General features: G+C 38.6%; 1 protein-coding gene across 1 annotated transcript in view; it reads right to left on the bottom strand.

The window, feature by feature from the left end:
- Nucleotides 1–23,229, bottom strand: part of LIPK (lipase family member K) — a 52,774-nt gene extending 29,545 nt beyond the window's left edge. Inside the window, exon 1 of the mRNA XM_019794315.2 lies at nt 23,104–23,229. Within this exon, the coding sequence (XP_019649874.2) occupies nt 23,104–23,203 (100 nt within the window). The 5' untranslated portion in view covers nt 23,204–23,229. The remainder of the gene's footprint in view (nt 1–23,103) is intronic.
- Between the last annotated feature and the right edge of the window lie 2,807 nt (nt 23,230–26,036).

Below are 26,036 nucleotides of genomic sequence, written 5' to 3'. Positions count from 1 at the left end.
ACAGACTTACCCAGCTTTGGTTGGAAAAGGTAATACCAGCAATAGGACTACTTGTAAGACTGTCCTCCCTTGCTCAAGAATTTTTCTCTAATAATGGTTGTTTTCTGTCTTTCTCCCCAGCTTGGGCAGCCAGAGAGAAATAGGAGACTTTCAAAAGAATATCGCCATGCTGCATTTTCTGTTTCATATTGGGTGTAAATATTTTCTATCAAGTGCATGTGGATTACATGTAGGCAACTCTTGTAAGTAATGCATTTTGCATTGACGGACACATAGATGATGACATCGAGGATACCAATTTCTCAACAAAAAAATAATAGAAACAAACAGAGACCTTCATTCCACTTTTCTCATTGCTTCATGATAGTTACTGTCAGGCTTATCAAGCAACCATTTAACCAGGGCTGATGTCAATGCTTGGACAGCGTTCTCAGCAAATCCACACCCCATTTCTTTTTTTTTTTTTTTTAAAGATTTTATTTATTTATTCGGCAGAGATAGAGACAGCCAGCGAGAGAGGGAACACAAGCAGGGGGAGTGGGAGAGGAAGAAGCAGGCCCCTAGCAGAAGAGCCTGATGTGGGGCTCGATCCCATCGCCGGGATCACGCCCTGAGCTGAAGGCAGACGCTTAACCACTGTGCCACCCAGGCGCCCCTACATACCCCAGTTCTTAACTATGCTGCAAAAATGGGGTAAGAGTTAGCCAGAAGATGCAGGTAGGTACAAAGACCCCATCATTAGCTTTATTTTACCATTAAGCAGGCTGAGATTCCTCAGAACAAGACGTAGTAACCAGCCTTTCTGTGTTTCCAAAGCTTGCTTAAGAAAATATTTGCAATTGAGTGAATAAAAAATACTCCATGTCAAAATTAGTAATATGTAATATGATAATGTTAACTTATAACATATAATAATGTATATTAACTTTTATTAGGAGAGAGAAAAGCTCACAATCAATACTACAAGTTTCTACCTTATTAAGTAAACAAAGAAAAGCCTATAGTAAGTAGGAGCAAGGAAATAATAAATACAGGAGGAAATAATCAATAAAATAAAACACAGAGAATATTAGAGAAAATCAACTGACCCCCAAAGTTGGTCCTTTGGAAAGATTTATAAAATTGATAAGCACTAGGAAGATTAATCACGAAAAAAAACAGAGTTATATAAAGTACCAGAATCAGAAATTAAAGAATGAATATCATGAACAATATCACAAATAATAAAATTGTAAGAAGGGTATATGAGGAAATTTACATGCCAATTAATTTGATAAATTAGATAAAATGGAAAAATTCTTTGAAAAACACAACTTCAATAATTTCTGTTTCAAGAAAAAATAGAACATTTGATGAGCCCTATTCTATTAAAGAAATTGAATTTGTTTTCAGAAGCATTTACACACATACAAACAAAAATCCCACTTCTGAGTATCTTGACTACTAAGTATTAGTCTGATTAGTTAAAAAAATATATTTTTAATTGGGCCATGTTCTACTTTGAACCTTAAAAAGACTTATGAATAGGTGTGCCTGGGTGACTCAGTGGGTTAAACTTCAGACTCTTGATTTCAGCCCAGGTCATGATCTCAGGGTCCTGAGATCCAGCTCCACATTGGGCTCCCTGCTGAGTGTGGAGCCTGCTTAAGATTCTCTCTCCCTCTGCCTTTCTACCCCCCACAGTCTCTCTTAGATAAACAAACAAACAAATAAATATAAAATTTTAAAAGAATTTCTTTAAAAAAAAAAGACGTGGGAGTAAAAATAAAAAGAAAGCCAATGGTTTCCTTAGTGAATATCCTATTTAACAAATAAGGAAGAGATTATTATAATTAAACAAAAAAAAAAAAGAAGGAAAAAGAAAAAAGTAAAGGAAGAAACTCTTTCCAACTCATTTTATGAGGCCCAAATAAATTTACATTATATTCTAAAGTGACCTAAATAGCCAACATATATTTGCAAAAGAAATGAAGTCGGATGACTGACATTACCTGATTTCAAGATTTGCAAGTTGCAGTAATCAACACTGGCTGTGTGGCAGTGTCACATGATGAATATCCAGTACGATACAACAATTGGTGCGCAACTATACACGTACACGGAGTCAAGTGATTTTGGGCAAAGCTTATAATTCAATGGCAAAGAATTTTATTTGCAAAAATGGTACTAGAACAGAGAAAAAAAGTCAAGTTCAACCCTTAACTAGCACCATTTGCAAAAGTTAAAAGTAAATTATTGGCCTAAACATAAAAGCAAAAACTATAAAGTTTAAACAAAAACACAGGGAATCTTTGTGACCGCAGGGTAGCAAAGATATCTTAGGACACAAAAAGCATGAAAGACAAAAATGATAAATTGGATCTTATTGAAATTAAAAACTGTACTGCTGAAAAGACAACATTAAGAAATTTAAATGTCAAGCCATTGGCTTTGAGAAAATATTTGTGAAACAAAAATCTGACAAAGAAATTTTGTCCAGAATACATTAAGATCTCTTACAACTCAATAAGAAGTCAAATAGCCAATAATAAAATGGACAAAAGCTTTTAACAAAAGAAAGTGTATGAATGGCTAGTAAGTACATGAAGGGGTGCTCCATATCTTTCGCCATCAGGGAAATTCAAATTAAGATTACAATGAGATAACTCTTCTCACCCACTGTAATAGCTAGAATTAAAAAGAGCAATGGTTGGCAAGGACATTGAACAAATGGAATGCCCATGATTTCTTCCCTGTAGAAGTGTAAAATGGAAAAAGCACTGGATAAAACAATTTAGTATTGTCTTACATAGTCTTATAGAATTAAATATACGACATACAATTTCCACATGACTCAGTATTTCCACCCCTAGGTATTTACCAAGATAAAAGAGAACATATGTTTTCTAGAAGATTTGTAAACAAATATTCATAGCATGTTTAATAATAATACACTCTAACCAGTCATAACCCAAATATGGAATGGATACAGACTGTCTAGATACAGTACATCTGTCCAATGAAATACTCCTTAGCAATAAAAAGGGAAAAAACAGCTGATACACATAACCACATAGATAAAACTCAAACACATGAATTTGAGCAAAAGAAAGAAGTCACATACACAGGAGTATATGGAATAATTATATTTATATGAAATTTTAGACAAAAATCGATACTAATATATAGTGACAGAAATCAGATTGAGGGTGATTTGGGGCTAGGCGGCAAGGAAACATGAAGAAATTTTCTAGGGTGATGAATATTTAATATTAAGACTGATCTTATGGCAAGCCACTTGGGTGGCTCAGTCAACTAAGCATCTACCTTTGGCTCAGATCATGATCTCAGTCCTGTGATCAAGCCCCACATTGGGCTCCCTGCTCAGCAGGGTGTCTGCTTCTCCCTCTCCCTCTGCCCCTCCCCCACACTTTTGCATTCTCTCTCTCTCTCAAATAAATAAAATCTTTTTTTTTTTAAAAAGACCAATCTTACAGCAGTTATGTGGGTTTATTTATCAAAGGTCATGCCTTGTACTCTTACAGCACGTAACTACATTACAATATACAAGTTATATCTCAATGAAGTGTTGAAAACAAAAAGAAGAAGCAACCACAGTGGCCCAGTAGCCTCGCCATGTTAGTTCCATCCAGTCCCTTTCACAAACCCTTTCTGATCCTTGTTTGTATTTGTGAAAAATACTGGGATCTTCAACCCTGTCTCTCAGAGATTCTGATTCTAAGGTAAAGTAGAGACTCAAGAGCTGCATTTTTATTTTTATTTTTTATTTATTTTTTTTTAAGAACTGCATTTTTAATTAGTACCCCTGGGTGGTTCTGATATAGGTCACTCCAAATTCACACTTGGAGAAGCACATCACTAGACAGATTTAATTCCTATTTCTCTGCCTGTGTCCTTGTTTCCCACACCTGTGATGTCCCCACTTTTCGTCTCTCTAGACTCCTTCCCTCTTGCCTAGTTCAACTTTTTTGAGTCATTCTTTGACTGCCCTTTGCTCTGAAATGTTCTTCTCATGAGTTTGAAGGTGATACCATGAATCATCAAATCATTTTCCAATGGCTTAATTCCTGTTGTCTCTTAAATTGCACAGCAAGCTGCTTGTCATACCCTTTCTTCATAAACATTTCAAAGATGAACAGTACCTATTTCAGTACTAATTGGGTAAGCTTGAATTCTTAGCCTTTTCAAAGGAGCTCTGAATTACAACGTCTGTAGAAATAACCCAACATCCCTCGCCAGAGGATCAGCTCAACTTGCTCTTTTGTTTTGCTCCTTGGCTGACATTTAGTTTAACTGCTCAACAAAAAAATATCTTGGCACTCTGCTTTCTATTTCACAGCTCAGTCCTCGAATTTAAGGGCAGATTTCCAGGCTTAGTTTCTGAAAGAGAACTTAAAATATTTGGCATATCTGAGATACCTGATAATATTGTTAGATTCTAACTCAACTGAGGGTCACAGAGCCCAGCTCACGCAATCTCCATGTGCTGCTATATTATTCAAGTGGATTTCTTTTTCAGATATAACCTTTGCAGAGAAATGATATTGGTCTTTCTGTCGTAAATGATTCTGGCAGGCCACGATGGTCATGCACCTCATAGTAACAGAGCAGAACCATGGCTATACCAGAAAGTCCAGTCCATAAAATCATGTTTCTTTCAGGAATACGTTTTTTTGCTTTGAATATTCATCTCTCTCTTATTCCTGTCACCAGCAATCAAAGTGCTATTAGTAACATTTATCATGAAAAAATAAAATTCAATGAAAATAATAACAGCTATCATTTTTAAAAAGATTTTATGTATTTATTTAGAGTGTGTGTGTGAGCAGGTTGGGGCAGGGAGGGACAGAAGGAGAGAGAGAATCTCAGGCTGAATCCCTTCTGAGCACAGAGGCTGACCCGGGGCTCGATCTCATGACACTGAGATCATGACCTGAGCTGAAATCAAGAGTTAGTCATTCAACCAATTGAGCCACCCAGACACCCCAGTATCATTTTTAGTATGGTTCCTGTATAATAATAGTTTTTGAAAATAACTTTATGTCAGGAGCTTTTAAAAGCAGTTTATATGAATTAACTTACTTAATCCACAAAACAATTTATTGGTAGGTTAACTAGTATTATTATCTCCTTTTTGTTTGTCTTGCAGAATGAGAAACTGAGGCACAGAGAGGCTAGTACATTAGCTAAATTCACATAGGTAGTAATTGCTGGCACTGAGATTTCCTTGGAGATCATTGGATTCAAGATACTACTGTCCATCACCACTCTGTACTGCCTTTCTTCTGTGTGCTGGAGCATTCCCTGGATCAGGTCATTTCTTTTCATGCCTAGTGGCAAGACCACATTTCATGGAATTTTCAGTAATTTAATATAAAAAGTTACAAGCTAAAAATCAAATTCAAAAGACGTTGGTCACCTTGCCACTTCCTCATTCCTGGCCCTCTGGTTAAAAAAAAATGGGATTAACTTCTTTATTTAAGAGAAGGAGAAATTACCACTCATTGTTGTGTACCAACCCGAAGGGTTTGCTTTTTTTTCTCTCAATCTCTTCCTCCTTCCCTCTTGCCTCCCCTCCCTTTCTTCTTTTTTTTCCTTNAAGAGCAATGGTTGGCAAGGACATTGAACAAATGGAATGCCCATGATTTCTTCCCTGTAGAAGTGTAAAATGGAAAAAGCACTGGATAAAACAATTTAGTATTGTCTTACATAGTCTTATAGAATTAAATATACGACATACAATTTCCACATGACTCAGTATTTCCACCCCTAGGTATTTACCAAGATAAAAGAGAACATATGTTTTCTAGAAGATTTGTAAACAAATATTCATAGCATGTTTAATAATAATACACTCTAACCAGTCATAACCCAAATATGGAATGGATACAGACTGTCTAGATACAGTACATCTGTCCAATGAAATACTCCTTAGCAATAAAAAGGGAAAAAACAGCTGATACACATAACCACATAGATAAAACTCAAACACATGAATTTGAGCAAAAGAAAGAAGTCACATACACAGGAGTATATGGAATAATTATATTTATATGAAATTTTAGACAAAAATCGATACTAATATATAGTGACAGAAATCAGATTGAGGGTGATTTGGGGCTAGGCGGCAAGGAAACATGAAGAAATTTTCTAGGGTGATGAATATTTAATATTAAGACTGATCTTATGGCAAGCCACTTGGGTGGCTCAGTCAACTAAGCATCTACCTTTGGCTCAGATCATGATCTCAGTCCTGTGATCAAGCCCCACATTGGGCTCCCTGCTCAGCAGGGTGTCTGCTTCTCCCTCTCCCTCTGCCCCTCCCCCACACTTTTGCATTCTCTCTCTCTCTCAAATAAATAAAATCTTTTTTTTTTTTTAAAAAAAGACCAATCTTACAGCAGTTATGTGGGTTTATTTATCAAAGGTCATGCCTTGTACTCTTACAGCACGTAACTACATTACAATATACAAGTTATATCTCAATGAAGTGTTGAAAACAAAAAGAAGAAGCAACCACAGTGGCCCAGTAGCCTCGCCATGTTAGTTCCATCCAGTCCCTTTCACAAACCCTTTCTGATCCTTGTTTGTATTTGTGAAAAATACTGGGATCTTCAACCCTGTCTCTCAGAGATTCTGATTCTAAGGTAAAGTAGAGACTCAAGAGCTGCATTTTTATTTTTATTTTTTATTTATTTTTTTTTAAGAACTGCATTTTTAATTAGTACCCCTGGGTGGTTCTGATATAGGTCACTCCAAATTCACACTTGGAGAAGCACATCACTAGACAGATTTAATTCCTATTTCTCTGCCTGTGTCCTTGTTTCCCACACCTGTGATGTCCCCACTTTTCGTCTCTCTAGACTCCTTCCCTCTTGCCTAGTTCAACTTTTTTGAGTCATTCTTTGACTGCCCTTTGCTCTGAAATGTTCTTCTCATGAGTTTGAAGGTGATACCATGAATCATCAAATCATTTTCCAATGGCTTAATTCCTGTTGTCTCTTAAATTGCACAGCAAGCTGCTTGTCATACCCTTTCTTCATAAACATTTCAAAGATGAACAGTACCTATTTCAGTACTAATTGGGTAAGCTTGAATTCTTAGCCTTTTCAAAGGAGCTCTGAATTACAACGTCTGTAGAAATAACCCAACATCCCTCGCCAGAGGATCAGCTCAACTTGCTCTTTTGTTTTGCTCCTTGGCTGACATTTAGTTTAACTGCTCAACAAAAAAATATCTTGGCACTCTGCTTTCTATTTCACAGCTCAGTCCTCGAATTTAAGGGCAGATTTCCAGGCTTAGTTTCTGAAAGAGAACTTAAAATATTTGGCATATCTGAGATACCTGATAATATTGTTAGATTCTAACTCAACTGAGGGTCACAGAGCCCAGCTCACGCAATCTCCATGTGCTGCTATATTATTCAAGTGGATTTCTTTTTCAGATATAACCTTTGCAGAGAAATGATATTGGTCTTTCTGTCGTAAATGATTCTGGCAGGCCACGATGGTCATGCACTCATAGTAACAGAGCAGAACCATGGCTATACCAGAAAGTCCAGTCCATAAAATCATGTTTCTTTCAGGAATACGTTTTTTTGCTTTGAATATTCATCTCTCTCTTACTCCTGTCACCAGCAATCAAAGTGCTATTAGTAACATTTATCATGAAAAAATAAAATTCAATGAAAATAATAACAGCTATCATTTTTAAAAAGATTTTATGTATTTATTTAGAGTGTGTGTGTGAGCAGGTTGGGGCAGGGAGGGACAGAAGGAGAGAGAGAATCTCAGGCTGAATCCCTACTGAGCACAGAGGCTGACCCGGGGCTCGATCTCATGACACTGAGATCATGACCTGAGCTGAAATCAAGAGTTAGTCATTCAACCAATTGAGCCACCCAGACACCCCAGTATCATTTTTAGTATGGTTCCTGTATAATAATAGTTTTTGAAAATAACTTTATGTCAGGAGCTTTTAGAAGCAGTTTATATGAATTAACTTACTTAATCCACAAAACAATTTATTGGTAGGTTAACTAGTATTATTATCTCCTTTTTGTTTGTCTTGCAGAATGAGAAACTGAGGCACAGAGAGGCTAGTACATTAGCTAAATTCACATAGGTAGTAATTGCTGGCACTGAGATTTCCTTGGAGATCATTGGATTCAAGATACTACTGTCCATCACCACTCTGTACTGCCTTTCTTCTGTGTGCTGGAGCATTCCCTGGATCAGGTCATTTCTTTTCATGCCTAGTGGCAAGACCACATTTCATGGAATTTTCAGTAATTTAATATAAAAAGTTACAAGCTAAAAATCAAATTCAAAAGACGTTGGTCACCTTGCCACTTCCTCATTCCTGGCCCTCTGGTTAAAAAAAAATGGGATTAACTTCTTTATTTAAGAGAAGGAGAAATTACCACTCATTGTTGTGTACCAACCCGAAGGGTTTGCTTTTTTTTCTCTCAATCTCTTCCTCCTTCCCTCTTGCCTCCCCTCCCTTTCTTCTTTTTTTTCCTTCTCTCTACATCATTCTCTTCCTCCCTTCTGCCCTCCTTCCCTCCTTCCCTCTGTAGCAGGAAGAATCACATCAGCATTTGGGTTTAAAGGGCTTTTAGGGGCGCCTGGGTGGTTTGGTTGGTTAAGCCTTGGACTCTTGCTTTTGGCTCAGGTCAGGATCTCAGGGTGGTGGGATCGAGTCCTGCATCCGGCTCAGCAGGGAGTCTGCTTGAGGATTCTCTCTCTCCCACTATGTCTCTAAAATAAATAAATAAAATCTTACAAAAGGGGGGGGGCTTTTAAGTAGGACTATTCTCTCTGAGGCAAATAAACAGAAGTGAAAGTGGAAACTGCACAGATAAATCAGATTTAGATACCCACAAAGGCTGTAATTAGGTTGAACAGATGCTGTGGTTAATGAGAAGAGNTTAAAAAAAGACCAATCTTACAGCAGTTATGTGGGTTTATTTATCAAAGGTCATGCCTTGTACTCTTACAGCACGTAACTACATTACAATATACAAGTTATATCTCAATGAAGTGTTGAAAACAAAAAGAAGAAGCAACCACAGTGGCCCAGTAGCCTCGCCATGTTAGTTCCATCCAGTCCCTTTCACAAACCCTTTCTGATCCTTGTTTGTATTTGTGAAAAATACTGGGATCTTCAACCCTGTCTCTCAGAGATTCTGATTCTAAGGTAAAGTAGAGACTCAAGAGCTGCATTTTTATTTTTATTTTTTATTTATTTTTTTTTAAGAACTGCATTTTTAATTAGTACCCCTGGGTGGTTCTGATATAGGTCACTCCAAATTCACACTTGGAGAAGCACATCACTAGACAGATTTANTCAGATTTAGATACCCACAAAGGCTGTAATTAGGTTGAACAGATGCTGTGGTTAATGAGAAGAGGAAAACAAACCAGCTCAAATGACTCACAGTGTGGAGTCTGGAATAATAAAAACATATTGTATGGAATAAGCAGGAATTATTCTGAGCACGCTGTAATGTATTTATAGCAAACACTTTATCTGTTCATTGTTTATGAGAATTCAGGCCGTTAACAGGTGGCGTGTGATAGGTCCACAATAAGATTTGCTGAATAAATGTGAGAAAGGTAAGCAGGTCAATGTAAATGACTTGCTTTTTTAGTTTTTGTTGTTGTCACTGCTAGTTTTAACTCTTTTAGCTGAAATTGTATTGTACATTTCTTATCTATTTAAAAAGTGACAAAAGAAAATCTGATTTTGACTGAGAGAGCTCAGTTGGAGTACTTTCCTTCCTGATAAATTGTTCCTAACCTTCTGAGTGGATCCTTGGTAGNTAATTCCTATTTCTCTGCCTGTGTCCTTGTTTCCCACACCTGTGATGTCCCCACTTTTCGTCTCTCTAGACTCCTTCCCTCTTGCCTAGTTCAACTTTTTTGAGTCATTCTTTGACTGCCCTTTGCTCTGAAATGTTCTTCTCATGAGTTTGAAGGTGATACCATGAATCATCAAATCATTTTCCAATGGCTTAATTCCTGTTGTCTCTTAAATTGCACAGCAAGCTGCTTGTCATACCCTTTCTTCATAAACATTTCAAAGATGAACAGTACCTATTTCAGTACTAATTGGGTAAGCTTGAATTCTTAGCCTTTTCAAAGGAGCTCTGAATTACAACGTCTGTAGAAATAACCCAACATCCCTCGCCAGAGGATCAGCTCAACTTGCTCTTTTGTTTTGCTCCTTGGCTGACATTTAGTTTAACTGCTCAACAAAAAAATATCTTGGCACTCTGCTTTCTATTTCACAGCTCAGTCCTCGAATTTAAGGGCAGATTTCCAGGCTTAGTTTCTGAAAGAGAACTTAAAATATTTGGCATATCTGAGATACCTGATAATATTGTTAGATTCTAACTCAACTGAGGGTCACAGAGCCCAGCTCACGCAATCTCCATGTGCTGCTATATTATTCAAGTGGATTTCTTTTTCAGATATAACCTTTGCAGAGAAATGATATTGGTCTTTCTGTCGTAAATGATTCTGGCAGGCCACGATGGTCATGCACTCATAGTAACAGAGCAGAACCATGGCTATACCAGAAAGTCCAGTCCATAAAATCATGTTTCTTTCAGGAATACGTTTTTTTGCTTTGAATATTCATCTCTCTCTTACTCCTGTCACCAGCAATCAAAGTGCTATTAGTAACATTTATCATGAAAAAATAAAATTCAATGAAAATAATAACAGCTATCATTTTTAAAAAGATTTTATGTATTTATTTAGAGTGTGTGTGTGAGCAGGTTGGGGCAGGGAGGGACAGAAGGAGAGAGAGAATCTCAGGCTGAATCCCTACTGAGCACAGAGGCTGACCCGGGGCTCGATCTCATGACACTGAGATCATGACCTGAGCTGAAATCAAGAGTTAGTCATTCAACCAATTGAGCCACCCAGACACCCCAGTATCATTTTTAGTATGGTTCCTGTATAATAATAGTTTTTGAAAATAACTTTATGTCAGGAGCTTTTAGAAGCAGTTTATATGAATTAACTTACTTAATCCACAAAACAATTTATTGGTAGGTTAACTAGTATTATTATCTCCTTTTTGTTTGTCTTGCAGAATGAGAAACTGAGGCACAGAGAGGCTAGTACATTAGCTAAATTCACATAGGTAGTAATTGCTGGCACTGAGATTTCCTTGGAGATCATTGGATTCAAGATACTACTGTCCATCACCACTCTGTACTGCCTTTCTTCTGTGTGCTGGAGCATTCCCTGGATCAGGTCATTTCTTTTCATGCCTAGTGGCAAGACCACATTTCATGGAATTTTCAGTAATTTAATATAAAAAGTTACAAGCTAAAAATCAAATTCAAAAGACGTTGGTCACCTTGCCACTTCCTCATTCCTGGCCCTCTGGTTAAAAAAAAATGGGATTAACTTCTTTATTTAAGAGAAGGAGAAATTACCACTCATTGTTGTGTACCAACCCGAAGGGTTTGCTTTTTTTTCTCTCAATCTCTTCCTCCTTCCCTCTTGCCTCCCCTCCCTTTCTTCTTTTTTTTCCTTCTCTCTACATCATTCTCTTCCTCCCTTCTGCCCTCCTTCCCTCCTTCCCTCTGTAGCAGGAAGAATCACATCAGCATTTGGGTTTAAAGGGCTTTTAGGGGCGCCTGGGTGGTTTGGTTGGTTAAGCCTTGGACTCTTGCTTTTGGCTCAGGTCAGGATCTCAGGGTGGTGGGATCGAGTCCTGCATCCGGCTCAGCAGGGAGTCTGCTTGAGGATTCTCTCTCTCCCACTATGTCTCTAAAATAAATAAATAAAATCTTACAAAAAGGGGGCGGGGCTTTTAAGTAGGACTATTCTCTCTGAGGCAAATAAACAGAAGTGAAAGTGGAAACTGCACAGATAAATCAGATTTAGATACCCACAAAGGCTGTAATTAGGTTGAACAGATGCTGTGGTTAATGAGAAGAGGAAAACAAACCAGCTCAAATGACTCACAGTGTGGAGTCTGGAATAATAAAAACATATTGTCTGGAATAAGCAGGAATTATTCTGAGCACGCTGTAATGTATTTATAGCAAACACTTTATCTGTTCATTGTTTATGAGAATTCAGGCCGTTAACAGGTGGCGTGTGATAGGTCCACAATAAGATTTGCTGAATAAATGTGAGAAAGGTAAGCAGGTCAATGTAAATGACTTGCTTTTTTAGTTTTTGTTGTTGTCACTGCTAGTTTTAACTCTTTTAGCTGAAATTGTATTGTACATTTCTTATCTATTTAAAAAGTGACAAAAGAAAATCTGATTTTGACTGAGAGAGCTCAGTTGGAGTACTTTCCTTCCTGATAAATTGTTCCTAACCTTCTGAGTGGATCCTTGGTAGCCAAAATTATTAGAAGAACGTGGAAATGAATCAAATTAGCAAATAAAAGACCGGTTTCAAAACTGGAAACTCAACTCCTCTTCCTAACCACAACTGGTCAGCAAAGTAGAAAGAGAAATTCCTCAATTAGTTGAAAGACTCCTATGAAAAATTCTCCAGCTGTAATTATAATCAACAGTAAAATACTGAACACTTTCACCTTAAGAATGGGACAAAAGACAGGGTATGTGCTCTCATCACGTCTATTCATCACGGCACAGCAGGTGCTATTAAATCAAATAGAGTAAAAGGAAAGGAAAAACAAAACAAAAAAGCAGAAAGGTGGAAAAGTAGAAGTGAAACTGTACTTGCAGATGACATGATAGTGCATTTAGAAAATCCTAACTAATCTGCACAAAAATTATAAGATCTAATGAGTATATGCAGAAAAGTATCAGGACACAAGGTCAGTGTAAAAAACGAACAAACAATTGTTTATCTTATGTTAACAAGAAAATGCTTACAAAACAAAAACTTTATTTTTAAAAATTTTATTTATTTATTTGAGAGAGTGAGAGAGAGAGATCATGAGCAAGGGGGAGGGGTAGAGAGAGAGGGAGACTCCCCACTGAGCAGGGAGCCTGATGTGGGACTCAATCCCAGGACACAGGGATCATGACCCGAGCTGAAGGCAGATGCTTAATTGACTGAGCCACCAAGGTGCCCACAAAACAAAAAATTTAAAATCTGAGTTAGGGGCACCTGGGTGGCTCAGATGGTTAAGGGTCTGCCTTCGGCTCAGGTCATGATTTCCAGGTCCTGGGATGAGCCCCGCATCAGGCTCCCATCTCAGCAGGGAGCCTGCTTCTCCCTCTCCCTCTGTCTCTTCCCCAGCTGTGTGCTCTCTCTCTCTCAAATGAATAAAATCTTTAAAAATAAAATAAAANCAACTGAGGGTCACAGAGCCCAGCTCACGCAATCTCCATGTGCTGCTATATTATTCAAGTGGATTTCTTTTTCAGATATAACCTTTGCAGAGAAATGATATTGGTCTTTCTGTCGTAAATGATTCTGGCAGGCCACGATGGTCATGCACTCATAGTAACAGAGCAGAACCATGGCTATACCAGAAAGTCCAGTCCATAAAATCATGTTTCTTTCAGGAATACGTTTTTTTGCTTTGAATATTCATCTCTCTCTTACTCCTGTCACCAGCAATCAAAGTGCTATTAGTAACATTTATCATGAAAAAATAAAATTCAATGAAAATAATAACAGCTATCATTTTTAAAAAGATTTTATGTATTTATTTAGAGTGTGTGTGTGAGCAGGTTGGGGCAGGGAGGGACAGAAGGAGAGAGAGAATCTCAGGCTGAATCCCTACTGAGCACAGAGGCTGACCCGGGGCTCGATCTCATGACACTGAGATCATGACCTGAGCTGAAATCAAGAGTTAGTCATTCAACCAATTGAGCCACCCAGACACCCCAGTATCATTTTTAGTATGGTTCCTGTATAATAATAGTTTTTGAAAATAACTTTATGTCAGGAGCTTTTAGAAGCAGTTTATATGAATTAACTTACTTAATCCACAAAACAATTTATTGGTAGGTTAACTAGTATTATTATCTCCTTTTTGTTTGTCTTGCAGAATGAGAAACTGAGGCACAGAGAGGCTAGTACATTAGCTAAATTCACATAGGTAGTAATTGCTGGCACTGAGATTTCCTTGGAGATCATTGGATTCAAGATACTACTGTCCATCACCACTCTGTACTGCCTTTCTTCTGTGTGCTGGAGCATTCCCTGGATCAGGTCATTTCTTTTCATGCCTAGTGGCAAGACCACATTTCATGGAATTTTCAGTAATTTAATATAAAAAGTTACAAGCTAAAAATCAAATTCAAAAGACGTTGGTCACCTTGCCACTTCCTCATTCCTGGCCCTCTGGTTAAAAAAAAATGGGATTAACTTCTTTATTTAAGAGAAGGAGAAATTACCACTCATTGTTGTGTACCAACCCGAAGGGTTTGCTTTTTTTTCTCTCAATCTCTTCCTCCTTCCCTCTTGCCTCCCCTCCCTTTCTTCTTTTTTTTCCTTCTCTCTACATCATTCTCTTCCTCCCTTCTGCCCTCCTTCCCTCCTTCCCTCTGTAGCAGGAAGAATCACATCAGCATTTGGGTTTAAAGGGCTTTTAGGGGCGCCTGGGTGGTTTGGTTGGTTAAGCCTTGGACTCTTGCTTTTGGCTCAGGTCAGGATCTCAGGGTGGTGGGATCGAGTCCTGCATCCGGCTCAGCAGGGAGTCTGCTTGAGGATTCTCTCTCTCCCACTGTGTCTCTAAAATAAATAAATAAAATCTTACAAAAGGGGGGGGGCTTTTAAGTAGGACTATTCTCTCTGAGGCAAATAAACAGAAGTGAAAGTGGAAACTGCACAGATAAATCAGATTTAGATACCCACAAAGGCTGTAATTAGGTTGAACAGATGCTGTGGTTAATGAGAAGAGGAAAACAAACCAGCTCAAATGACTCACAGTGTGGAGTCTGGAATAATAAAAACATATTGTCTGGAATAAGCAGGAATTATTCTGAGCACGCTGTAATGTATTTATAGCAAACACTTTATCTGTTCATTGTTTATGAGAATTCAGGCCGTTAACAGGTGGCGTGTGATAGGTCCACAATAAGATTTGCTGAATAAATGTGAGAAAGGTAAGCAGGTCAATGTAAATGACTTGCTTTTTTAGTTTTTGTTGTTGTCACTGCTAGTTTTAACTCTTTTAGCTGAAATTGTATTGTACATTTCTTATCTATTTAAAAAGTGACAAAAGAAAATCTGATTTTGACTGAGAGAGCTCAGTTGGAGTACTTTCCTTCCTGATAAATTGTTCCTAACCTTCTGAGTGGATCCTTGGTAGTCAAAATTATTAGAAGAACATGGAAATGAATCAAATTAGCAAATAAAAGATCGGTTTCAAAACTGGAAACTCAACTCCTCTTCCTAACCAAAACTGGTCAGGAAAGTAGAAAGAGAAATTCCTCAATTAGTTGAAAGACTCCTATGAAAAATTCCCCAGCTGTAATTATAATCAACAGTAAAATACTGAACACTTTCACTTTAAGAATGGGACAAAAGACAGGGTATGTGCTCTCATCATGTCTATTCATCACGGCACAGCAGGTGCTATTAAATCAAATAGAGTAAAAGGAAAGGAAAAACAAAACAAAAAAGCAGAAAGGTGGAAAAGTAGAAGTGAAACTGTACTTGCAGATGACATGATAGTGCATTTAGAAAATCCTAACTAATCTGCACAAAAATTACAAGATCTAATGAGTATATGCAGAAAAGTATCAGGACACAAGGTCAGTGTAAAAAACGAACAAACAATTGTTTATCTTATGTTAACAAGAAAATGCTTACAAAACAAAAACTTTATTTTTAAAAATTTTATTTATTTATTTGAGAGAGTGAGAGAGAGAGATCATGAGCAAGGGGGAGGGGTAGAGAGAGAGGGAGACTCCCCACTGAGCAGGGAGCCTGATGTGGGACTCAATCCCAGGACACCAGGATCATGACCCGAGCTGAAGGCAGATGCTTAATTGACTGAGCCACCAAGGTGCCCACAAAACAAAAAATTTAAAATCTGAGTTAGGGGCACCTGGGTGGCTCAGATGGTTAAGGGTCTGCTTTCGGCTCAGGTCATGATTTCCAGGTCCTGGGATGAGCCCCGCATCAGGCTCCCATCTCAGCAGGGAGCCTGCTTCTCCCTCTCCCTCTGTCTCTTCCCCAGCTGTGTGCTCTCTCTCTCTCAAATGAATAAAATCTTTAAAAATAAAATAAAAATAAAATAAAATATGAGTTAAATAGAATAAAAAACAAAAATAGTAAGTAACAATTTGAACTAAAGACCAGCAAGATCTTCACACTGAAAACCGTAAAACTTAAAGAAACCTAAATAAATGGAGAGATATTACCTACTTTACGCATAAAAGACTCCATATTGTTAAACTGTCAGTTCCCAAATTGAACTATATAGGGATTAAGTTTCAGGGACAATTCCAGCAGACTTCTTAATAAAAAACAACAAGGTGATTTTAAAATTTATATAGAAATATAAAGACCCTGTAATAGCTTAAGCTATTTTAAAAAAGAATAACAAAGTTGGAGGACGTACATTACACAATTTTAAGATTTACTATGGGACTGCTATAATCAAAACAATGTAGTATTGGCAAAAGGACTGAGAAAGATCCATTAAAACAACAGAGTACAGAAATAGACCAAATTATATGTAATCTAGTAGCTTTTGACAGATACTCTCATAAACTTCAATAAGAAGAGAAAAACTTTTTCAATAATTATTTCACTGGAACAACTGGATATCAATTTTGAAAAAAAAAACTTGCTACATTTCTTAAACCAGACATAAAAATATACTTGACATGTATCGCAAATATAAAAGTAAAACTAAACTGTAAAGTTCTTAGAAGAAGACAAAAGATAATGTCTTTACAAATTTGGGATAGATAACTAATTATAAAAGAAAAAATATTATAAGCAAGTCTTTATTAAAATAAACTTAGGGTCATCAATAACACCATTAAGAAAATAAAAAGGCAAATCACAGACAATATGAAAACATTTCAATAGATAGCCGGTAAATTACATATGTCTAGGATTTTTCAAGATATAAGTAATAATGAGACATACAATTAAATTTAAAATTAGCAAAATACTTGAATAATCACTTCACGTAAGAGGATATATGAAGAGCCAATAAACACACAAAAAGATGTTCATTACTGTTAGTCATCAGAAAAATGCAAATTAAAACCTTCATGAGCTACTACTACATACCCACTAGACGGGCTAACATTAAAAAGACCAACAAGAGCAGCGCCTGGGTGGTTCAGTGGGGTAAGCATGCAACTCTTGGTTTCAGCTCAGGTCATGATCTCAGGGTCCTGGGATCGAGCCCTACATTGGGCTCCCCGCTGGACATGGAGCCTGCTTGGGATTCTCTCTCTCCCTCTCCTTCTTTCCTTCCCTCTCCTCACCTCAAACGAATAAATCTTTAAACATAAATAAATAAATAAATGTAAATAGTGGAGAGAAGGAGGAACAACTGGATCTCTATACATTGCTGAGGGGGGTTTATAATATTACAACTGTCAAAAACTGGCAATTTCTTAAAATCCTATAAGACTGCAATTCCATATTTAGGTAGTTGCTCAAAATGAAAGAAAATATAGGTCTATATAAAGACTTGTTTGCAAACTTGTTCCTTGAAACTTCTTCATAATAGTAAATTATTGAAAATAACCCAAACGCCCATCAATAATAGGAGGGATATACAGCTGCGCTATAGTTCTATAGTGGAACTCATTGACACATACAACATAGAAAAATCTCCCAAATGTTTTGCTGAGTGAAAGAAGCCAAACACAAAAGAATGCTTACTTGATAACTCTTTTTCTAGGAAGATCAAGAACAGGTAAAATGAGGGGCTCTTGACTGGTTCAGTTGGTGAACATGGGACTCTTGATCACAGGGTTGTTAAGTTTGAGCCCGTGTTGGGTGCAAAGGTTACTTAAAAGCAAAATCTTAGGGGGAAAAAAAGAACAGGTAAAATAAATGTATTGGAATAGAAAAAAACAATAGTGCTTGGTGGTGGCATTGACTGGAAAGGTACAACAGCTTCTGGGTATAACAGTACTCTGTATCTTGACCAGCATGATTGTCAAGACTCACCAAACTGCACGCTTAAGATTTGTGCATGTTTATGGTATATAATTACAACTAGATTAAAAAGAAACTGGAAACAATGTTGCAAAACTGGTGTTCTCAATGATTACTAGTGTTGGTGTAAATTAGCTCAACTCAATTGGTAAACAACATTGCTACACTTACCAGGACTTCTTAAGACTATTCATATCTTATGTCCCAGACGTTCCACTCAATAAATAGATACTTAGAGAATATGTTTTACACTTGAAGGTTGGGCGGGGCAGGGCAGTGGGGGGGGAGGCAGAGATCTTTTTTACAACGTTGCTTTCATGCTTGTTGTTTGAAATAAAGAAAACTTAAAAACAGATGTTCAATTGTAAAGGGATGCTTAAATAAAATATAACATGTCAATTAAATATATTAGATGATTAATTATTGTAGAGAAAACCATTAAAATGTTCATGAAAACTACATAATAACATGAAGACACACTTAGAATATTACATTAAGTGGGGAAAAAATTGTAGGGAGGAACTCCAGGGTGTGCAATGACTTTCCAGAAATATATAGGTATGTAAATAGTTTTTAAAAAATCACATTATAGATCTTTGACTCCTGTATATATTCTTTCCTAAAATGGATACAACCTGAGAATTTCTAGCTTCAAGCTGGTTTCCCTTTTCCAACTCTACACAGGGAAGGTCTATCTTTCCCATCACCTGAATCTTAGCATGACGAATAGTATCGACAGCATCGACATTGGTATTGGCAAAGGCATTGTTGATAAAGTAGCAGTCCTTTTCCAAGGGCAAGTCACCTCTGCAAATGTGTTGGTTTTTAATTCTTTGCTTTCAAAAAATTGGAAAAGAATCTACTTGAGTTGTCAGGAGGTAGATCATTAAAAACAATTTTTGTGCCTGCATCACTATCTGATTTGTGACACAGAGCTTCAGAAAGAATTCAAAGGAGTAGATAATACTATATAAACATGGTTTTTCAGCACTTACATCTGTTGAATAAATGGAAGACAACTGAAGCTGAATTTTGTTTCATCTGTTAATAATAATCATCACTGAGTGTATGAATTAAAATGAGAAGTTCCATTCATGTCATTAAGAGATTCATTCCTAATAAAATTTGGTTTTAATTCATAATAATTATTCATTAAACCTTTAATATATTTATGATCCTATGACCGATTATATGCTAATAAAAATTACAATGGCAAGTCATTAAAAAATTAAAAGAAAATGTAACTTCATGACCGAAAAATGAAAACAATTTTTTTAAAGATTTTATTTATTTATTTGACAGAGAGAGAGAGACAGCCAGAGAGAGTGGGAACACAAGCAGGGGGAGTGGGAGAGGAAGAAGCAGGCTGCCAGCAGAGCAGGGAGCCTGATGCGGGGCTCGATCCCAGGACCCTGGGATCACACCCTGAGCTTTAGGCAGACGCTTAAGGACTGAGCCACCCAGGCACCCCTAAAATGAAAACAATTTCAATTTCAATGTATATCCACTGTTTTAGTTGCAGAGAAGAAGGGTCAGTTGATCAATAAAAGACTTTTTAAGCTTACAAATACATTTGGATATACATTTATAAAAATATATAAAACACCTGTAGAAAAAAAAAGGGGGATGGGAGTATGAACTCAAGGAACAAACAAAAGATATAATTTTTTAATCCATTAAATAAGAGATTTTTTTCCAATGGATGATATTAGTTTTCTTTTTTTTTTTTTAAGATTTATTTATTTACTTATTTGACAGAGAGAGACAGCCAGCGAGAGAAGGAACACAAGCAGGGGGAGTGGGAGAGGAAGAAGCAGGCTCCTAGCAGAGGAGCCTGATGTGGGGCTCGATCCCAGAATGCCAGGATCACGCCCTGAGCCTAAGGCAGACGCTTAACGACTGTGCCATCCAGGCGCCCCTGATATTAGGTTTCAAATCACTGTATCTGTTGGATATATTTTAAAAATTGCGTAACAATTTCAATTTAAACTGTCTACACTATGCTTTAAGGTGCATCCCTTGCAATCTTTCAAAACTATGATAAAAAATTTATATGTCAGCCTAAAAATTTGTACATATTTATGGAGTTTTGCACAATTTGGGGCAATAGAGGCAAAAACAGTTTTTGAGCTACTTACAGATATATTTTTAAATATTTGTTTTTAAAACATCTCAAATAAACCCATAAAGTATGATCTTCCAAAAGACTGGAAGGATTACTCCAGAATGATAAAGATTGCTTTGGATTCTAGGAATAAAAATGTCCCCTCTTTTGCTACTTATTGGTTAAACATTTTCCTCGATGACTTTATTAGGTTGAATTACTCTTATAATAAAAATATACTTAAAACATTACAAATAATTAGGTATAAATTTAAACCCAATGATCTCTGAGTAAATACCCTAGTAGTGTGGGAAACAAAGGCAGAAGAAAAATTATTAAATTTCCTTACTACTTACAGCCCATGGACAAGTCCTTGAAACAGGCAGAGTGACATTCCTCCAGGGACTCAGCTGCCTGGGCAATAGGCAATCTTAGCCCGACCCCCAGGACCCTGTGAGTCTACTTTAACATATAAAAATTCCTTTGGAAACTTCCTTTATCTCTAACCTCCCCCGCCAAGATACATGTTGGCAATCATCCCCCAAGTATATGACGCACCGATATACATCCGAAGGGTCTCACTGAGTAAGGGACAGGCGGGGCGAGGTAGGGAGAGAGAGGTAGGGGGCTTCATGATCAGGCTCACAGAAACCCCAGAAATGCTGAGATGCAACAAAACCAGAGATAAGGGAGCAAACCAGACCACCCCGCCCTGGGCATCAGAGGTGGGTGTTTTTATGGCAGTCACAGTGTGACCTGATCCCAAAGAAGAAGTAAGCCATTGAAAATGTTATCACAGTCCTCACTGAAAACAAGACATCACAAGAATGAGGAGGCCACAAGCTCCGTGGTCAGTTCTAAATAAAAGACGGTGGATGGAGGCCCACGTTGGCAGCCCTGTTGGGACCCCTCTCATTCCTGAGAGGTTTTTCTGTATCCTTGCTTCATAAAACTCTATGGCTTTGCTCACTCGCCTTGTCCGTGAGATTCATTCTTTGACCCGGTGAGACAAGAACCTCGCCCTCCTGCTTCACTAGAAGTCTTCTGATGGGGCAAAGTTGACAAGTTCTAGTATTTCTATTTTGTAATAACCATAACAGCAGCCCCCTACCCCCACCTCACTTTTTGTTTATTACACGATTTGGGGCAGTGATACCAAGGATCGTGTTGGCCAGAAGACTGTTGTCTGTCAACGAAGACATTTGGGTGTTTGCCACATTTTCCCCTTTTATCTGACATATTCCATCCAAAACCAGTTGGGGCGTTCACAGAAATTTAACCTCTGTCTCGTCCTCACCTCAGCATGCTTCACAAAGCTCTGATATTCTTATCTCTTACCAAAGTGTGACTCACGAGGTTACACAACTATTTTAGCAGCCAGGTTAATCAGATTCTGGATCTAATTTGGTTCTCTGTTTCCTGAAGTCCTCCACCCACAGAGTGAAAGAAGGAATCGGGAAGAGCGAGGACATTATCATCAACAAGTGAATGGGAGGAAATCGTTACACAACAGTACATCCAGGCCTGCAAATCTGGGATGTGAGGATTTAGCGCTCTGTGTCAAAGGAAGAGGGGCTCCCGCAGCTTTGACAGAATCTTCAAACGCGGCTGAGAGGCGGATAGCTCTGGACGTCAAGCCCAGGGGAACCCCAGCAGAAAAGACTTTCAGGCTGAATGGGGAATGAAATGATCAAGGGGAAAAAGGAAAAAGAGCAAACACTAGAGGGCATTGTATTTTCACAGCTCTCCTACTATGTTAAGGACAAAGCCCTTGAACTCTGGACGACAGTTCCTTCAAAATTTAAAAAAAGTAAGACTGATAACAAAGGAGGAGTTGTAGGGGGGATGCTTGATCCCTCAGTTTCTTCTACATAGGCTGGCAAAGGAACCTTAAAGCTAGTTGTATTAGAGTAAAATGACTCCTGTGACGCCATATTCCCATCCCCACAGTTGGCTCCACAAGGTGCCATATTTCTTGTCTCAAGTGTTAAGTGGGGTCAAGCAACTCTATACTTGAACAGATGTCTTTTTGCAAACATGAAAGTCTGGTAACAACTTTCTTATTTCTGAAAACAGAGAATTAAAGATAAGTATATTGTAAAAGCAAGAAAATGAACATTTGGCTTTGACACGTGGACTGAGAGGACAATCATTTCGTCTCTCAGTGCCCAGGTAGATCTGAGTCTGTGAGGCTGGCCCATCGTCATGTGCCGGAGTTCACACAGGTCTGCAATTATGAGGGCTGGAGGAGCGGTCGACTCTCATATCCACATTCATAGGAACCACTTTTTCACTCCTCGCCCAGCAAAGGTACTCATTACAAAGCAGCAGAAAAGGAGAATGACATGTCCTCACAAACCACTGGAAGAATGTTCATAGTTTCCGTAAGTAGGAATGTCACTTAGTACCACAACGCCGGCTAATCCCTTGGCCCCATGTTTTCCTGCAGATGACCCCTCTTATAAGAAGGAATATTCATGCTCAAAGCCATTGGAATGAGACAATAAAAGGCTTTTTGAAAATTCCAGAAAGTTTTAAAAACATTCTCCAAACATTCTTTCCCAAACCCCTAGATGCACAATCCAAGAGACTGGTCTCTTAAATCCACAAAATCTGCCACTTGCCTTGCCCAGGAGTGGGCTTACAATTCCTCCTCTCGAAGAGACTCAAATATGGCAATGTCTGCCTTCTAAATGCTATAGCTTTCTGAAACTCGCTATGACTTTCTCTAAGAAAAACTCTGCACCGTATCTTCTCGGTGGTCACATGCTACCCTCACGATCTCTTAACAAGGTGGAATCAAATACAACATTCCTCACCAAGCTGTAAAGTTTCTGTACCTCCAAACAGTTCCCAAGTCTCATTGCAATACCAGGACCCAGGCCCTGCAGATAGATCAACAGTCATTACCTGATCCCTGAAGTCTCTGACAGGGGGATCTGCTGTCTTCAAGCCCTGGGAGCTTCCGATTAATTCCAGCTCCTTCCAAAAGCAGTTGCCAGGAGAGCATGCTCTGTTCCAGACAGCCCGGGAGATGTTGCAACCAGAAACTTCTCAACTCGAGGCAGATTAATCATGGCTTCAAATATGACAGAGGCCGCCCAGGCAACCTTGTCAGGTGAGTTCTTCCCCGGGCATGAAAAAAGAAGTGCGAATGGACTAAAACCTTGCTTCTGCCAAGCTGGTCCCCAGGTTCTGTGCCTCAAGGGGCAGATGGATTAGAAATTTCTCAGCAGAACATAGACTCTCCATCCAGAAAATAATTCCGCCTGAGGATGGATGCCATGACCTAGGCATGCAGGCATCTCCATCAAAGGCCTCACCTCCTGCATCAGTTCCAACAGCCATAGTGCTATTCATTGCCAGTTCCTGCCTTGGCTTTCCTAAATTTCCTCTACCTTCTTACGTAAATTGAGTATCAGAACGGGCAGGAAACGGAGAAAGTGTATCCAAGTCTTTCAACGGAAGCCTAGGAACACAGAGTCTCATTCAAGGTCTCCAGCCAGCTAAAGGCAGAAGCAGCGGCTTTTGCTCTCTCTGACTGGCATCTTTCCTGCTGCAGGAGCAGCTCCTGTGTCTGCCCTGGGACAAGGGGGGTGGGGGGGGATGGTACTTAACCTGCAGGGAATATTCGCCCTGCATGGAGTCCTGCTTTCTGTTTTCACAACTGTGAGGGTGCAGATCCAATCTGAGGACATTAAACCAAGCAAACTTCTTCTTCTTTTTTTTTTTTAAAGATTTTATTTATTTATTCGACAGAGATAGAGACAGCCAGCGAGAGAGGGAACACAAGCAGCAGGAGTGGGAGAGGAAGAAGCAGGCTCATAGCGGAGGAGCCCGATGTGGGGCTCGATCCCACAATGCCGGGATCACGCCCTGAGCCGAAGGCAGACGCTTAACGACTGCGCCACCCAGGCGCCCCTAAGCAAACTTCTAACACGATGTAAACACTAACATTTTACATGCTTAAAAGTATTCCTGAATTAGCTCCTGACCTTTCACCATCAGTTCAGGCACCTCTGTGGCCGCTCAGAGTATAGGAGATGGTTGTGAAGGCACTCACAACAGAACTTGTGGGGCGTCTGGGTGGCTCTGTGGGTTAAGCAGCCGGCTCTCAATTTGATCTCAGTGTCGTGGGTTTGAGCCCCTCGTCAGGATCTGCTCTCTTAAATAAATAAATAAATCTTCAAAAAACCAAACCAAACCAAACCACAAACAATAACAGAACTTGTATTTTACTTGGGCACTCAGAACTGTGTGACATGAGACTGATTTCAATACCTTCAAGTCTCTTCGGATTGTGTCAGTGAGTAATTAGCCTGGACTTGATTTGATTCAAAATTGTAGCCAGGATTGGTTTTGCTTCTGTTACTATAATAGTTTGGGCAGTTAATTAAAGTCCTTTGCAGATTGATTTGTTTTATTAGAAAAGTTTTATATCCCTATATTTTTAATAGGCAATTCCACTTACAAAGTAATAAGTTCTAGCGGCGTGCCATTTTGAGTCTTAAGAAGAAAAACAAAACCCACTGGAAAGATGGTTCATGTGTTGGCAATATAGAAACAACTGGAATCCAGTCTATGCTAGAAAATTAGATACTATTAGATACTATTTGAAAGGTGAAGTTTTCAAATATTGCATAGTTGATATAAAACTGTTTTACCCAGAGTTTTCTGAAGGGCATCCTTCACCCAAAGAAAATCCAAATCATTGTTGCTTGGAGACTTACAGTGAATTAGTTATTCATCTATAGAAGGGCCCTTTGTGGTTTTATTTACTCTTATTTAACTTTGACCTTTGTCTCTGATCCCCACTCCCACACACCTGACCTCCATTCTACCCTCACCTCTCATTCTAACATATCCTTGTAAAGACCTTAGTGTACCCATAGTATACAACCTTTCCATATGGTATTTTGTAATAAATCTCATCGTGTGCCTTACTTTTCCCTGCACTATGCTTGTGCACAGGGTGAAGCGACCTACTATGTGAGAGCTGGTGCAAATTGACAATACAGGACCCATGTTTAAAAACGATGAAGAATTTCAAGCTGTAAGCAGCAGAGGAGTAAACACTGTGAGAACATTCCAAGCACAGGGCCCTATGCTTTCCATATGAGACCTACCTATCAAGTCAGCCCTGCCTGTGAGAACACAGCACGGTCCCGGCTGTACATGTGGCTTGTTTTTAATTACTGTCCCACAGAATTCCACGATATCTGTTTTTTTTAAGTATCTTGCCCCCCTCCCCCACCCCGCTGCAAGTCAGACACATAATTTTGTTTCCTCAATATCCCCACTGTTAAAAAGCATTTATACTCCCCATTATGAAATGTGTGAGAATTTTTTTGAGATGTATTTCTAGAAATGAGATCTTTTGGTCATACAGTTTGTTCCATTGTACTATATGCTGCCAGATTGTTCTAGAATAGGCTGTGTACTCTCATCCACAGTGCTGAACGTACCCATCTATTTCTCTACCTGTTTTGCTAGTGGTGCTGTTGTAAACATCTCCGTCAATCCGCCATTCCTCTATTCCTTTCATCCACGACTTGACTCAGGGAACAGAAATTCAACTCTCTTTACATATTTACTTTTACATTCATATCTGTGCCTTTTGGATCATCGTTAAACTTATTTCCTAAACTGTAGATCACAAAATAATAGGGCAAAGGTGCTTTCTCTTTGCAGAGGGGGTGGGGCCCATCTTGCTCTGTTGCTTCTCCTTCCTGCCTTCTGCTGGAGGGGTGGGTGTTCTTTCAGGAACACTTCCTTCCTCTTTCATCAGGATTTCTCAAAGCTCCGGGGTGTTAGGACAGAGCCAGGGAAAGAGGAGAGTAATC

This window comes from Ailuropoda melanoleuca, chromosome 6 (assembly GCF_002007445.2).
Source record: "Ailuropoda melanoleuca isolate Jingjing chromosome 6, ASM200744v2, whole genome shotgun sequence".
NCBI lineage: Eukaryota > Metazoa > Chordata > Mammalia > Carnivora > Ursidae > Ailuropoda > Ailuropoda melanoleuca.
This window is presented reverse-complemented; position numbering and strand designations above follow the sequence as displayed.